Here is a 16,651-nt window from a genome sequence, read left to right as displayed (position 1 = left end):
AACAAAACACACGCGTGAAGGTCAGATTAAAAAAAAACACACGAAAAATCTAAACAACTGTGGAATATGCGTAAGTCCTTGGAAAATCAAGCTTAAGAATTAAAAATCATCATGGATTCAATGGAAATAGCTAGGAAATATTGATCTAGGAGCTGCATAGCATAACAAAATGGATGGAAGTTGGAACACAACTGACTGGGCTTGGAGTTGGACGAAAATGCTGGCATATTACGTAAGGTTGAGTTGATGTCTTGTGATAATTAACTAAGACAACAACCAACTAATGTGCTGTCGCCAGTAAAATCTACCACACGATAGTGAACCAATGGAAAAAAGTAGAGGAAACACACATAGATATCTGTAGCTACATGAATGGCAAGGCCTAGCAACCAAGCTGAAAAATGTAATGTTCATTATTTCTTTTGCAAATTTAATTATAGCTAGCCTGTTCTATATAGGATTGTCTCCTGTATAGTTCATGACTCCTGTATGGCTTGAATATTAGTATAATCCAGTAATTTTAAAGGCAGCAAAGGGAGGTAATTAAAGAATATATTTCAAGGGAGATAATTTATCTGGAAAAAAAGAAGTTCGGCACTGTGACTGATATCGATTTATATCTCACTGCTATTTTCCAGTATTTCACCAATAAGCATAAAATAAACAGTGGTATTATCTGAAAACTTGCAATTAAAAAAAATATTTTAAAAAAAAAAACAACTTAAAAATATCCCGCACGCTCTTTAAAAAATATACCTGCCTCTCAAAAAGACAAAATTAAGATGAATAATGAAATAAGAAATTCATTCACCCTGTCCATATTTTTGTTTGAAATTTTTTGTCAGTTTGGAGTGGCCTTATTACTGGTGGATATAACAGTACACTAATTAAACTCAACGTACGCAGCAAAGTTATTTATCATTTGAGTGAAGGTGAAATTTGTACCGAATGTTACTAAGCTGACAATCTTTACAACCGTGTTCCAATCCCTTTTCTAACTTAAAAGATGAAGATCAAGATTGATTTCGTTTCGTTTCGTATATCCCTCTTATTTACAAAAATGACGTATGTTTACGTCACAATTATGTTAAAAAAGACAATGATCTAGAACATGAAACGAAGAGCAATGCAAATTACAAAGACTGTGGGCTCACATAATTTAATTGTTAATCATTTCACGACTATATGACACTAAGTGTGTTGTCTATCATTAATACCGGCTTATATAAATGCACGTTTCATGTGTCAGGATAGTGTCATATAACATGTAACTGTTTTATTGTTTTGTAAAAACATCAGTATATAAAAGTCGTAAATGTTGTCTATTAACTTACCTGATTTAGATCAGTTTGTTTATTATATAAATTGTGAATTATTCATCACATGACAATGGGCTTTATTGTATGAACGATTATCATAAATTTGTGGCAGGCATCCCTTTTACACACGTTTTCATACTGAGTCAGAATAAAATTGTTCCTTATGAAAAACACTCTTTGGAACTATACTTAATTCCGTTCGTTGATCTCGGGAAATGAAAACAATTAAAGCAATAATTTAATACATCTTTGTCACTTTTGTTTATGAGAAACGATACTAAAATCAATCTGAGAAACTGATCTCAATTTATTTGCACTACTAGTAGTTTGCACACTCGACGATATTATTAAGAATGTTACAAAGTGGCAAATATTTCTAACATTTAAACGAATTTTATGTACCAAACAATTTACGAACCTATCTATTGTCGCAATCAATAATTTTCTACCACTCTGAAGGTGAAAAGTGTACTCTCCATTAGAGATGTGAAGCTAATTTGCGTGAAATAAACAAATGCAACAACAATCTTCTCAGGAAATAAGATTGTTTGAACAGAAAAAGATATTTTAAAAAATGTAATCAATAAACTGGTGATTATATGAGCTTTACTGCATGAAATTGTAGTGTAAGTGAAAACAGTCTGTAACATATTATACACATTTTCATGTTCAATGAACATGTTAATATATTATATCAGTTATTAAGAAAATATTGTAGAAACATAATTCCTATAAAGTTAATTAGTATTTTAGCAAATTAAATACAATATACTCCCATGACAATTTTCCGTGACGACACTGTAAAACACGATATCACTGTATTTTATTATGTGTAACAATATGAAATAGAAGAAATTGAAACCACTGTTATTTATACATTTGTTTGTTTAAACTGTAAGGTACGAGTTTTTGAAAAAGAAATCGTAATTTCTTCTGTTTAGGAAAACATCTGAAACTTACATTACGCATTCTTTTCTTCTGTTTTTAATTTGAATTGATATTATTACCAATTAAATTAGACATTATCACGACATTCTCGCAATACTATTGAGATTAAAACATAACTGTTTAAGAAAATAGTAAGAGACTTTAAAACGAGATTAAAACCGGTTGATACAATCATTGAAATTGGTTTTTAATTCAGAAAATGATAGTTGGATGACAGGATTTAAAAATCAACTTGAACATCTTCATTGGTGTATCGTAAACTTAGATGTTGAAAATCGTCTTGAAAACCAACTGCTAAAAAAGCGCGAAATATTTACCAGATTATATGCGCGTAAGGGGAGTCTTAAACTGTATCCATACAGCACTGAGAAGTTATACTGGTTTGTCATTTTTGTAACAGCTTAAAAATACAATATAGCATTCTGTAGCAAAAATGGAGTAAATCATCCGCTGAAAGTACTTGTTCTGCATCCTGAACAAATTCAAGAGTAGATCAAGCATGAATAAAACTGGCAAAGCCACGTTCCAAACAAACGCTGTCTTCTTAAGCTGAAATCAACAGCAATTGGACGCGCACAAGACCGGCACACGCGCACACAAGCACAAATACGAAATTCTCAGGCAAGTAAACATACGAGGAAAAAAAACTAACAAATAAAAGAGCACAGTGGGGCACTGCCTTCGGACGGTAAGTAGGAAAACACCATTTGGAGCTTAAACCGGTTTTGCACATGACCTCTATCTTAATCCCCACCATGTTCCAGAGTCACAGGATAATGTTAAAAAAGGAAATCCCGCCAGTTAATCCCTTACACACGCAATGACAACACAAAGCTTGGCATGTCAAACAAAAATACTCTGGTAAATGCAAATTAAAATCAAATCTTAAGACTCTAAAACGCATGTACATAGTGCCTTTATAGAAAAAAGAGCATCAAGAGGAAAAACATTTAGAGTCCGATGAAGCAGGCCAGAACACAGATATCAAAACAGATCAGTCTTGGTTGGATTTAAGAACTGCCTGTCATTGAGTCCGTTAGCCATAATCAAAGAGGAAAGCGTGGCGTGCAACTATAAAAGGGTTAAACTCTGAAACAAAACCGTTCGGTCGTAACCTCTTTTGATAAAACGTTTCATAACCTAACCAAATGAAATTTGGAAATTGCCATAACCCAAAACCTTACAAAGTTTGTAACAACATTTTTGTAAAAATAGGTTTTGATATACCTTCTCGCAGAAATGTCCCTCAATTTCTGTCTAATTTTGAAACAAAATCTGACTAAGGATAGTAAAATTAAACAAAGTATTTACACAATTTGTAATACAGATAGCCTCGCTGAAGAAGTTTATTTGTAATGTATTGATTACGTTCAATGAAATCCTCAACATGACGTATATTAAGACTTGTCAATGGAGTTAACTAAAATATGGCCACCCAGGTTGTTATTACTGTAGCAAGTTGTAGGGCGAATTTTGAATTTCATCAATTACTTCCTAATATGATATCAGATTATCTTAAATGCAAACCGTAATGTGACATATAAAGTGTAAAGTAATGATAAATGCAAAGATATCTTGAGGAGAATTAATACGAGCAAAATAATGGATTTTTACAAGTCATGCCATTTAAGCAGAAAAGCATTTATCATATGTTTTCGGAATAACATACTAGTATTATGCTGCCAGGGACGCAAATGATTTTGTCTGTTATTTCACATATGACTCTGTTTAAAAATACTCGCTACCCTGCATTTTAAAAACATGAGGCAGCAAATATCAAGCAACACATATGTATTTTTACATCAATATATTAATAATATTGAAAATGACCTTTGGTGCTTAACTGCATCAAATCTATTTCTTTATCTTGGACATTTATCAATATAAAATGTTTGAATCAATGCGTTTAATAATGACCGTTATCTCAGCACTAAATTTCATGGACAAGTTTCATGATGTTGTAACACATCAAAACCCAGCTTACATTATTTCTAAATGTACATAATGCAGTATGAAATACTGCTAATTAGAGGAAATAGTAGCCAAAAATGTAAAAGAGATAACTCTCCTGTGACATAGGACCAGTCTGTGTTTAGTACTAATTAGAATCTCTGTAAAGATATTTCGAAGAAGTGAGTGCTTTAATTGTCTTCACTTTTAAAAACGTTTCACTACTAGACAAGTTACATATTAAATGAAGATTATATATCTCTTTGTTCCAGCAAAATAAGGCAGACATAAAAAAGTTATGCGAAGGTCCACTGGCTTCTGTAAACATATTGAAGTAACACCTTCGCAAATTACGTTGTAACTTAAATGCTTCAAACACGTGTCTAACTGATAGTGCAAGATACTAGCTTATGCAATAAACACATTCAGGTCGTAAAAGATGAATAAAACGTGAGAAACATGACAACCCTACATCAATCACCTGAATATAATTGTTTTTACAAGAAAAACAAAAGTTCAAGAAGAATGTCACAGCACACTAAAGTTTTGAACTGAAATTCAAAACTTGTTAATACTTAAAGTATGTTGTAATATAAGAGTTATGGCCCAGTAGGTGATATAGGTAAAGAGCGGTCAGCTATATACAACTAAGCATTACGTACAATACCAGTATCATACTTGCTATATTGTGATATGACAGGACTGTGTTACATATCATAAAAATTAGATTAAGTTACATATTACAATATATGCTTGTTTTATGTGTTTTTTATAGATAATTTATATATGCCTGAAATAAAATCAATCACTCACTAATTCAGCAGCCCAGTAAATATTCTGACCTTACTACATTTCTAGCTAAACACAGATCACACATGTATTCACATTAAAATGTTCAACATTGATGTTGAAGTAATGTCTTTATTAAATGAAACATTTCCTTAATCAGTAGGTATAAATTCGTGATAAACTTGGTCTATCAGAACCTTACCAATGTTTTATAAAAATCATATCCCGTCTTACTACAATTAAGATTTGTAACAAAACGAAAGTTCCAAGAACTGTAATCTAATAAAACAATTCTTGTATTATGAATTAAGACCACACTAGTGTATCTGGTCCGATCTCGCTCATAACCAAATTTGACTGAGATCGAGCGCGCATAAGTATCATTAAGATTGGTGGCAAAATATATGTGCTACAGTGTAAAAAAGATGGCATTTTATGATAAATCTTTGGTATATATCTTTAGACATGTCACATAATCAAGTTCAGAAATGAACAAATACTGAATTAAGGCATTCCAATAATGATAGACACATAAACCCAGCACTTGTTCGCTCGTTTTAAAAATTCAAACTTGAAGAAAAAACGGATTCTTATAGATGTAAATATTATGTGTGAACGTAATTGAAATAAAATGAAAAATGAAAACAGTAAATTACATTACAGTCATTAATAAAGTCAATGTCATATCTCTGAAGAACGATCATGAGTGGTATATCATAATTTGTACACAGAATGGAAAAGAATGAATAATGATGTTACTAATGTATTATTTGTGACTACATATTATTAAGAAGGCGGGTTATAGCAAGGCTGACGTACGACTTAATATATGAGTATTTTATTAATATCTTTGGATAATGTTTGTAACTTTTGTCAGTATGTATCAGGCTGTCTGAAATAAAGGTCAATTTTAAAAGAAACCGCTACCTAACCAGAATAAGGTTCACAACTTTCGCTTGGCTTCAGGTAAATTAAACCTGGTTGATTTTAATTCCATTGTAACGAACAGGCGTTTTTTTATTTTATTTAAATAACTATGATAGTAACATATTAGCACAATACGTTTTTCTACATTGCCGCCTGTTTTGATACTCTGACTGCAACTGTTGGCGACACCACAATGCAGTGACAACACAGTCTCTTGTTTCTACTGCGTATTTTACGTATACTTAAATTTGTTTTACTATACTTTACTGTTATGTTTTATTATTTCTCCTACCTGTGCAAGGGACTTCTTGTTTGACGTCCGCCCGTCAGTCAGTCAGTCAATTTGTGACACAAAATGCGACATTTTCCATGAGACTTGGTACATGCATAGATGGTTATATGGAAAATGTGTGCGTCCTTTTCTTATTTTGTTGCTATGGCAAATATATGTCTGCTATTATGGTAACAAATAACAAAATATTGTGGCAAAGTGGGATCCTACGATAACTTTCAAAGTGGAATATATTGTTAATAAAGCTTGCCACTTAGACAGATGGAGAAATGGAGCATATTGACTGAGCCATCTTTTCATTGTCATAAAAGTGCTTGTTATAACAAATAGTACAAAAATATGATGGAAAAAGTGGCAACTTTGAGAACTTTTAAAGCAAAATATTACTTTCGTTAAACTTACCACATACATTTATGCCAATACGGAGGATATGCAAGTTTTTTTCATTATGCTGTGGCAAAAAGCGGTTTTGCTATGGCAACAAATAGTCCATGAATATGATTACAATTTCATTAATGTTACTTTAACCCTTTCGCTGCCTACCAGACGGGTATACCCGTCCACTACAATGTCGGCTTATTTGCCTACAAGACGGGTATACCCGTCTTGGGATTTCCCAACATTCCAGTCTATAAACAATGCAAATGACGTCACATGAATTTGTCCCAGAGCAACCAATCATATCAAAAGAATGTTTCCCATCGTTGTTTGCTGCAGTATTTTTAGAATACTGTACATAGGAAAGCCCATAATGACCTTAGTGACTTGTAAATTTCCACATTTTCAAAATGGCGGACGGCGATTCAACTGCTGGGTAAAGTAGAGAAAACAGCTCCAATATTTCCTCTGAAGGTCGAGGATTCGATAAGGAAATTAGGTACTTCATATTGCTTTGTTTTCTAAATATTGGTTTACAAAGAAAGCAGATTTTTCAATTTTTTTAGCTGTTTACAGTGATTCTTCCCAATCTAGCCCCTTCGCTGTCTACATGTAGGACGGGTATACCCGTCCCAGATTTACGTCAGCATATTTCAAAGTAAAACAAGACTTTTTGTAGATTTTTTTTCATTTGTATGCATTTATTATTTTTCTTTCTAAAAATTATAGGTTTTATATACATTTGTGAACAATAAAGCCTCTTAACTATTCTTTCAAATTCAAGGTGATTTCCAGGAAAGTGCCTTGGCAAATAAGTGTACATAACGTTATTGGTTCCTCGGCAGCGAAAGGGTTAATACACTGTAAACATTGTTGTACATATTTATAGAATTGTCATCAACCTGCGGTTGGGACATTTATTACTACGCAATAATCTTTTTTGAGTGTTTTATTTACTACAAATATAATTCTTCTTTATCATAAGATCATGCTAAGATATGTTTGAACAGGAGATTTAAACAAGGCCAAAATGAAACGAACGCCTTTCAATATAAATATTAGTATATTTAGCTTTTTACACGTCTTTTCATTACCGTATAGGATCAGCTGAAGCCCTCGGAATACATTGGTGCCTCAGGATTGTGTAGGAGTTAAACATGAAAAACATGCGTTATGCCTACAAATACAGGAACAGTTTTGAACCAATTACTAATTTGTTGTCGACTGATATGGACGAATTAACGTAAAAACTAGAAAAAGAAAATTATTCTGAACTTTTGTACCAATTACTTATACGTTTATTGAGAATTATTTTAAAATCTAGCAAAAGAAAAATGTTTTGAATACTAAACATTTTCAAATAAAAGGGAATAAATGATTTTTCCTACATGAATCGAAGGAAATGCCAACTTTGTCATTTTTCTTTTTATCGAGGAAGACCCAATGCCGACAACTCCCCCCCCCCACCTCCCACCTCCGGCTCGTGTATTATTTCACCTGGGTAGAACCACCAACCTTCCGTAAGAGAGCTGTATGGCTTCCTCACAGAAAGGTTTCAATTCCCCAAGCGAGGCTCGGACCCATATCGGTGAGGGGCAAGTATTTGAAGTCAGCGAACTTAACCATTGGGCCATGGGTGCTCCCTAACTTTGTCATTTATAGCATTTTATGATACTTAAGTTAAAATATGCATATTGTAAAAATAAAACGTGCCCAAAACCAAATTATTATTAACAGTTCTGATGACTAGTTCTCATTACATAATTACAACAAAGTTTGGTTTTGGAACGGAATCAGTATTTCACCGAGGCACAGTTTTAACCTACATCCAAACTATGTTAAAACAGCTCGGTCATTTAAAGGTAAGGACCGTTTTTCATGTTTCTTGAAGTCTTAGGAACTATTTCTTCTCCTTTGGAAAAATAGCATAAAGTAAAATTGATACACTAACATTATACATACAGCCATGCTTAGTTAAACTTATATAATTTGCATTGTACGTGTTATTATACACAGTTTTCTAGTAAATAATTTTATTTAGAAATTTAAGAGGTCTGCCCTGTTTTACAGACATTCGGGAGACATGAATCCGTGATGTGTTATGACAAACCTTTTTCTCTCAGTTGTTACGCTTTGTCCTAAGAACACATGGGTATCTAATATGAAGGTATTTCTCAACAATGGTTGTAAATGCGATATTCGCCACCTTTTACACTATCACTAATATCTCATGTTATTAACTCTGTCACAAACCTTGCCATATCTTACGGAAAACCCAAGAAGACAGGGTGTATATCCCAAACTTTCACACACAAATATTGAACAAAAATAGCACAAATACGATTACAACCGGTTTGTGTTTAGTTCCAAATTATGTTTCTGCGTCCAAGTACAGCATTTAAGACAAACTTCTATTATTTAACTATGTTTTCGTAAATTTCTACTACTAATGTCAGTTGCAAAAAATAAAAAGCTATTGATAACTTCAATTGTAGTTGCACCAGGTTATCCGAAGTGTATTGTTTTCAAAACCATGTTGTAGTTAGTGTATTATAACTGGCATACTACTATTACTACTACTATTAATAATAATTAATAATAATAATAATAATAATGATGATAATAATGAGAAGAATAAGAAAAAGAAGAAGAATATTGAATCTATACATATCTGATATAAAACAGAGCGTTGCTTTTTTTCGAACGCTTATAGGCTTCAAAATGTATATGTTTGTCACGTATTCATTCATTAGTGTCAATTTAATACTTTTAGTTCTCATAATTTTATATTTCATACATTTTGTTCCACACCGGTGTTAAGAAAAGCCGGTTTGTTAATTAAGATGAATCACACATTTCAATTAATTTGTAACTTCATCGAAAACAGACTATTGATATTCGTAAAAGAAGTGTTAGATAACTGCAGGAAAAGTTATAAGCTGCATGCCGCCGATTTACCTCCCTTCCATAATAAACGAACAGCCCGTCTAAATGAACAAAACAAAAGCACATGTTTTACATTTTCCTCTCTCTTTCATGTATCACCCATTTTTCTTTTAAGTTTCTCATAACCTTGAACGCTGATTACATGCTTTTGTTGTTACACTTAAGAAAAGAAAAAGGGCGATCTTTCAAATCACAAAAGAAATCCAATATCTTAATATCGATGTGAAGAAAGTCATCTAATTATGATTATACGTTGAGTGTCTAAAAGGCATGCTATAAATTTTGCTCAAACAAAAATATTTTGTTGGTTTGTTTCGAAATTGTCGATGGTTTCATGGACCTTTTATTTACGGAAAAATTTCAACGTTAACATTCATGTATGCATTTATTTTTAGTGACATGCCAAATAGAACATATAGTAACTCAATTGTATAAAACTGTATAATAGTTAAATGGTACGTGCGAGGTGAACTTTAACTTTCTTAATAATCGATATGAAACTGTTTCAAATCTATATATATTTAGCATGGTACTGTGCATAGGCCTACGCTTTTAGGCGAAGTTGGCTTTAGATTAGGTCTGATCATTTATTTAAAATCTCAACTATTTACAATTTATAAACATAAACAAAGACATAAATAGCATATAGCATACAAGTAATTAGCTATTGTGTATAGAATAACAATAATTCAATATTTACCAAAGAGTATTTGATATATCACAGTAATAATTAATACACTGTATTTTCAATGCGACTTAGATTATGTTGTAAATGTGTTGTGTTATTATAGGGACGGACCGATTTCTAATGCTGGTAAATCTTTTCTCCAACCCTTTTGTATTATCGTACTATTGCAAAGTTACGGAATGTATTTTAATGTAATGTAGTATTATATGTCTTGATGATGTTGGCGTGTTTTTGTTAATATATGAGCCGTGCCATGAGAAAACCAACATAGTGGGTATGCGACCAGCATGGATCCAGACCAGCCTGCGCATCCGCGCAGTCTGGTCAGGATCCATGCTGTTCGCTAATAGTTTCTCCAATTCCAATAGGCTTTAAAAGCGAACAGCATGGAGCCTGACCAGACTGCTCGGATGCGCAGGCTGGTCTGGATCCATGCTGGTCGCATACCCACTATGTTGGTTTTCCCATGGCACGGCTCATATATGTATCTTGATGTACATTTACTATCATATTGTGTGTGATAATTGCAATATAAAATGATTAAATTAAACCCAAGTGCCATTATAATTATTATTTGAAGTACATTCTAGCAGAATTAACATGAGTGATGTATGTGTAGGGTGTAGGAAAGGACAGAAGTGTATGTATGATCATGAGTGTCTGTTAATCATAATGTGTGTCGCCTAGCTTTGTATGTGTAAGAAAGGGGAGAAGTGTATGTATGATCATGAGTGTCTGTTTATGAATGTGTGTCACCTAGCTATGTATGTGTAGGAAAGGGGAAAAATGTATGTATGATCATGAGTGCCTGTTTATGAATGTGTGTCGCCTAGCTATGTATGTGTAGGAAAGGGGAGAAGTGAATGTATGATCACGAGTGTCTGTTTATGAATGTGTGTCGCCTAGCTATGTATGTGTAGGAAAGGGGAGAAGTGTATGTATGATCATGAGTGTCTGTTTATGAATGTGTGTCGCCTAGCTATGTATGTGTAGGAAAGGGGAGAAGTGTATGTATGATCACGAGTGTCTGTTTATGAATGTGTGTCGCCTAGCTATGCATGTACGCGAGTGCATATGTGTACTTAATCGTGTAAATCAACATTTTATGTGTTAATCAATTCCAGTTCGGATAAAATAATAAACACATTTTCTTAATTAACCTAAACGCAAGTATTTGTCTCTCCTGATTTAAGTAAAACAAATCAGACTGAGCAATTGTCTCTTGTTGGTAATTATGAAAGAATATCTAAACCTAGAAACATTGGCACTACTTATAAGGATAAAAGTTCCTACGTTCAAGTTTATTAAAACAGGTTTTGCAGTACAGCTGGCCATATTACATTTGATAAAATAACGTTCATTTTGTTTTCAGCCGAAACATATATGCTGAAAACTATCGTGCTTCGTAAAACTAAAAATTTAACATTCAGGGGTCTGATTGTACGTTAATTAGACAAAGCATATGCATTATAGCTTTAATTTTAGATAAGAACTATCACAATAAAAACAAACATTTAAAATATTTAGGTGCAAGAAAAAGTGAATGTTTGCATAAACCTATGTACACTTAACAAATATTTTAACGCAATACACAGGTTTTCGCCAAAGTATTTCAAATCACATGTTTTTAATCAACTCTTTTAAAATCTTAAACACACTTAGAAAAATGTAATATAAATGTCTTGTCAAAATGACTCCAATTCAAAATATGCAGTAAAATACGTATAATTACTTTAAAAACTCAACCCATTTTAAAGAGAAACCGAATAAATACGAAATAATATGGTATCTAAACTGATTTCAATGTATTTTTTCTCTAACTGCACTTTTATATAGTTACATGTGAGATAATATTAACGCCGTAGACCCCGTTAAAGATCCACCACAATCTAGGACATATTTTGTTACCCTACAGACATATTTTTTATCCTACATAAATTTATTGAAAATCATTGTTATAACAACAGGTAGGAAAATCAAACCTTTCCTTAAATAATGATTTTCAAGACTTCATCTGCGAACTTATTTAGTCAATCATTTTAAGTATAAAGACAAAGATAAATAACTTAATACATCTTACACCACAGAAATAAAGTGCGGTCTACGGCTAACAATATACATCAGGTATTGTGCATACTGCTATATTAATTATTTTTTAAAGTGGCTAGACATTTAACACAATGTCTTTGTTTAAAATATGCCATTGTCAGCTTGTGACTAAAAACTGGCCCATGAAACTTTTGTTTAATTACCGTCATAGAAACACAAAAGAATACAGTCATTCTGTGGTGGGTCTTAAAGGGCAAAATATTTCGAAAAAGGGTTGGGGTAAAACATCTAAACACTTTTAAAAGGATGCTTAAAATTAATATCGGCTTTTACTTCTTTTGTTTTATCCCAATGTTAGGGATAGGTGTACATGTAGATATTTAAACTAGTAACTGAAAGTGTATTCGAGAAGACTTTATTAAACAAACGTATATTTCGCAAATATATGCTGAAAAAGTTCAATATTTTTCTAGCTTTATCAAAACAAAGGTGTCATTGTACATTGTTTTATAGAGATTGTTCCTATGTAAAATCAAGTTTACTTCTTTAAATACTGAACTACATTATTTATCGACTTAATAAATAGGTTGTGGTCGTTAAATGAGTAAAATAATAAGAACAGATTAATTTTGTTGAAATTTATATGTGTCATTCACAAAATAATTGTCTGAACGAATGCCAAACTATATGAATATATCTGAGTAATGTAACCTTCTCCAAATATATTTACTCTGGGTGATTAGTAAAAAGAAAGAGTTGGGCTAGATTTGTTGAGTGTTTATAAATTATGCCTTGTGATAGAATCTAATATGTTAATTATATTTCTGGCTCAAATATAAATATTGTTCTTAGATAATGTATAACATTCAATATTTCACATCTTTGCATCTGGCATATTTCTGAATTAGATAAAATGTGTTGATGTTTTAGTGAAATGATATTTAAACTGATTTCAGTGTGTGCATATTTTAAGTATTTACATTACTCTTTCATCAAAGTTACGCTGTCAAATATTTGACACAGGATGTGGATCAATTTAGGTGTGCAGTAAATAGTAACTGATGTTAATAGCTCAGTATCAGATAGTTTGAAAAACAATTACATTCTCGTTGAACGATACTCTTGTAGGTGGTCGCTCTGAATCATCTGTGGTCCCTGCTTCTTTTCCTGTTTGTTTTTTCAGTGCCTTTTTCTTCATCCCAACTGCCAACTGGGCATTCTTTTCTTGAATCTTTTTCCTGTTCCTTGCTCGAACCTCCAACCTTTTTTTCATTTCTGGTGTTGTCCGCGAGTAATTTTCGTAATCGAAATGCATTTTCTTCGAAAGCTTTGGCCACAGGTCCCTTCCACCATACAGTGAACTAGCAGACTTAATTCTTGTAAGGCTATCTGCTGGAAATGGCGAAGGACCTCCAGTAATCACGTTGTTATTATGATGTTTCCCAGTAGGAGTGTATGAGTTTTCTTCATTATTTATAGTTAACAATGGTGGTCTTTTATCATGCAGTGGTGCTTTCATCTCTTCCTCGTGAGTTACGTTTGCTAGCTTGACCCGGTTAATAGTGTCCGTTTCTCTGTCAGGAGGTAGTACAGATGTATTAAACATTTTTGCTGGTTCTGCTGGTCCTCTTTTACACATCTTTAATTCAATTGTTTTAGGAGGATCAATCTTTTTAGTCGCTGCACTTGGCGGGACTGGTAACCGGCGTTTAGTCTTTTGAGAGTTGTCCATCTTGTTTGTGTCCGCAGAAATACTTCCTTTACTTCTCTTTTCTCTCTCTAGTTCAATGCGCTCAGCCGCCGTCAGTAGCGCATTTTCAGTAAATAATTCAGTTCCAGGGACCTCTTTGAAAGAAGACGTGCGTGAAACAGATGGGAACTTCTCGCTGTCAGTTCGATGTAGCTGTCCTGCATGTGTTGGTGATTCCTTTCGTGCCGTTCCAGGTCTCACAGAATGCATGTACTTATTACGAATAGTTGCCACTGGGGAACCAGCTCTTGGTTGTGGCGACATTTGTCTTACAATGATAGTCTGATTTTCTTCTTCTTCTCGCTTTACTTTTTCTTCCTCCTTATGTTTCTTAAATTCCTTGAAATCTCTTAAAATAGCCGATGTAGGTCGGGATCTGTCAAATACTGGGACTGGATTTTCGGTCAGTGATACTTTATTGTGTTCTTTTGCTAATTCGACTTTTTCCTTTCGAAGTGACAAGCTCTTCCACGAACTAATTACGTCTGTCGCTTCTTTTTTCACCATTTTTCTCATTTCGACTTCATTTCTACTTCTCAGATACACAGTGGACGGACGATTTGGTGTTTCCGGTAATGCTCGGCGCAACGATACTTTTTGCACCTCCTTCGTTGTACCGGACTTTGTTCTTGGTGTTGTGGGCAATACCCGATGCTTTTCAAATTTTTCCTTTTCTTTCTGTCGCATTAGAATCAAATTCTGACCCATGTCGAAGACAGTCAGATTTGGATTAATATCGGACGACTCGTTGTCGCTTTCCGCGTCTAATCCCGCTGGAGGTGCAGTAAGTGTACTAAGCCTGTCTTCATCGTTTGGTTTATATTTGAATTTCACATGTATGCCCATTGCATCTTCAATACTGGGGAAGGATGTCATGTCCTGCGGTTTGTCGTCTTTGCTTTCGAATTTCAGTTCGGTATAAGATTTTTCTCCAAATATATTAACCCTGGGTGATTTGATTTCATTAGAATTATCATGATGTGCTATTGGTGGAAATTTGAACTTTAGTTCATCTTTGTAGCTCTCGATCTGTCGGAGTGATCCTAATGGTCTTGGGGCATTTAATTTTGCAGAATTCCTTCTCTCTAATTCATATAATTCCGGTTTATCTGACACTGGGCGCGGCTTTTTCTGTTTCTGTGATTTGTAGTGTCGTTTGAAACTTTGCTTTTTGTACACATACTGGTAGGCTAACTGCGCTGTGAAGTCTTCGCGCATGACTTTCAGATCTTTTTCTGTCTTTCCTTTGGTTGACTTTTCTTGCTCTATCATGTGCTTCATTTCCTCAACATGTTTTAGCTGCAAATGATCATTTTTCACTTTAGTATTAATCATTGATGCGTTTGACATCTGCTGTAGGGCATGGTACTGAGACTCGAGACCATGATACCCACGATAAGCCGAAGCGAGCTGACGTTTTGACATTTGCCCATCACGTGTTATGTTTCTGAAATTGAAACAGGCTACAGTTTAGTGGAACTCCACGTAAATAACATTCGTTCTTTACGATTATGTTTGAGAAATAGTTTTACTTACTACGAAAGTGTCCGTTTATGTACAATTTACTTGTGAATTACATTTTTTTTTCTCTATTTCTTATCATGGATAATAAGGATACAGGCAAAAAATATTACATAATAAGTCACCCTTTACTGAGATTCCAACATTCTCAATACATATTGCATATCATTCTCATTGTACTGAAGACAGATACTATCATTTATTCTAATTGAAAGGATCAACGTTTTATCAAATTTCTTTGTATACACATGCAATTTGATTTGTCCCTTACCTTCTTCGGGCCTCCAGTCTCCGATATACGACCTGAATGTCTACCTCCTTCAAAGTGTTCTGCAGGTCCGACATATTTGTTTAAACTGTCTTTATTGTCCTGAGCCCTTATTGCGTTTGCGAGAAATTGCACACCAGTACTTTAATGAAACCATAAATTTCCAATGTTCGTAGAAGGATTAACTGTCTCTACCACGGTCTTTCAAACACCTTTAAAGTCGTGTTCTAAAAAAGACACTACTTATTCTTTCGTATACACGAATTTAAATCTTCATATGACGACAAAAACTACGGATATCAAATTTGTTCCAGCACACAAAGGTTTTTTTTTAATCACAACACAACAAAGAATGTACCATATATCTCTGCTAATTATCAAACATATTAACAGTCAATCGATAGTGGTTTTTACCATCCATCATTTTCCTGTATCTACGTTAGATTGTACATGTATTAATAGCTGTATTAATAAGAGCAAGTAGTCACTATGAACAAAATATTAAATTCGACTAAATGCACAATACAATATTCTAAATATGTGTGTATAATTCCATTTTGCAGTGTCTAACTGCGCAATATCAACTATTTTGAAAGTGACATTTGTTTTTTGAAAAACTATTTCATACAAAAATAAAGTATTGAAATTTAGACTATGGAATGGGAAAAAGGATTGATTTAAGGTCAGTTTAAACTAGCTAATAAGTATATCTTTATTGTTAACTGTTATTGTTAAGTCGGAAAATTAAAATGATTTAGATGTGAAAAGAACAAAGAAGGAATTCTACTCTTTTATTTTTGTACCGTGTGCAAAAGGAAAAAGAAAA

The 16,651-nt window shown here is 33.4% G+C and overlaps 1 protein-coding gene across 1 annotated transcript; it reads right to left on the bottom strand.

Moving 5' to 3' along the window:
• Positions 1–9,921: 9,921 nt before the first annotated feature.
• LOC123529575 (uncharacterized) lies at positions 9,922–16,417 on the bottom strand. Its single transcript, XM_045309953.2, has 2 exons — positions 15,829–16,417; positions 9,922–15,483 (listed from the first exon to the last, which is right to left on the bottom strand). The coding sequence occupies exons 1-2, from the start codon at positions 15,900–15,902 to the stop codon at positions 13,365–13,367; spliced, it is 2,193 nt and encodes a 730-aa protein (XP_045165888.2). The 5' UTR covers positions 15,903–16,417; the 3' UTR covers positions 9,922–13,364.
• Between the last annotated feature and the right edge of the window lie 234 nt (positions 16,418–16,651).

The sequence above is a fragment of the Mercenaria mercenaria genome, chromosome 13, assembly GCF_021730395.1.
Source record: "Mercenaria mercenaria strain notata chromosome 13, MADL_Memer_1, whole genome shotgun sequence".
NCBI lineage: Eukaryota > Metazoa > Mollusca > Bivalvia > Venerida > Veneridae > Mercenaria > Mercenaria mercenaria.
The sequence above is the reverse complement of the archived record's forward strand: the minus strand, read 5'-3'. Positions and strand labels throughout refer to the sequence as shown.

Excerpts from the sequence above, each read along its gene's own strand:
- LOC123529575 (XM_045309953.2), bottom strand. The coding sequence starts at position 15,902 with ATGTCGGACCTGCAGAACACTTTGAAGGAGGTAGACATTCAGGTCGTA. Across the intron at positions 15,484-15,828 it reads AGACTGGAGGCCCGAAGAAG|AAACATAACACGTGATGGGC; the intron begins GTAAGGGACAAA and ends TTTCAATTTCAG.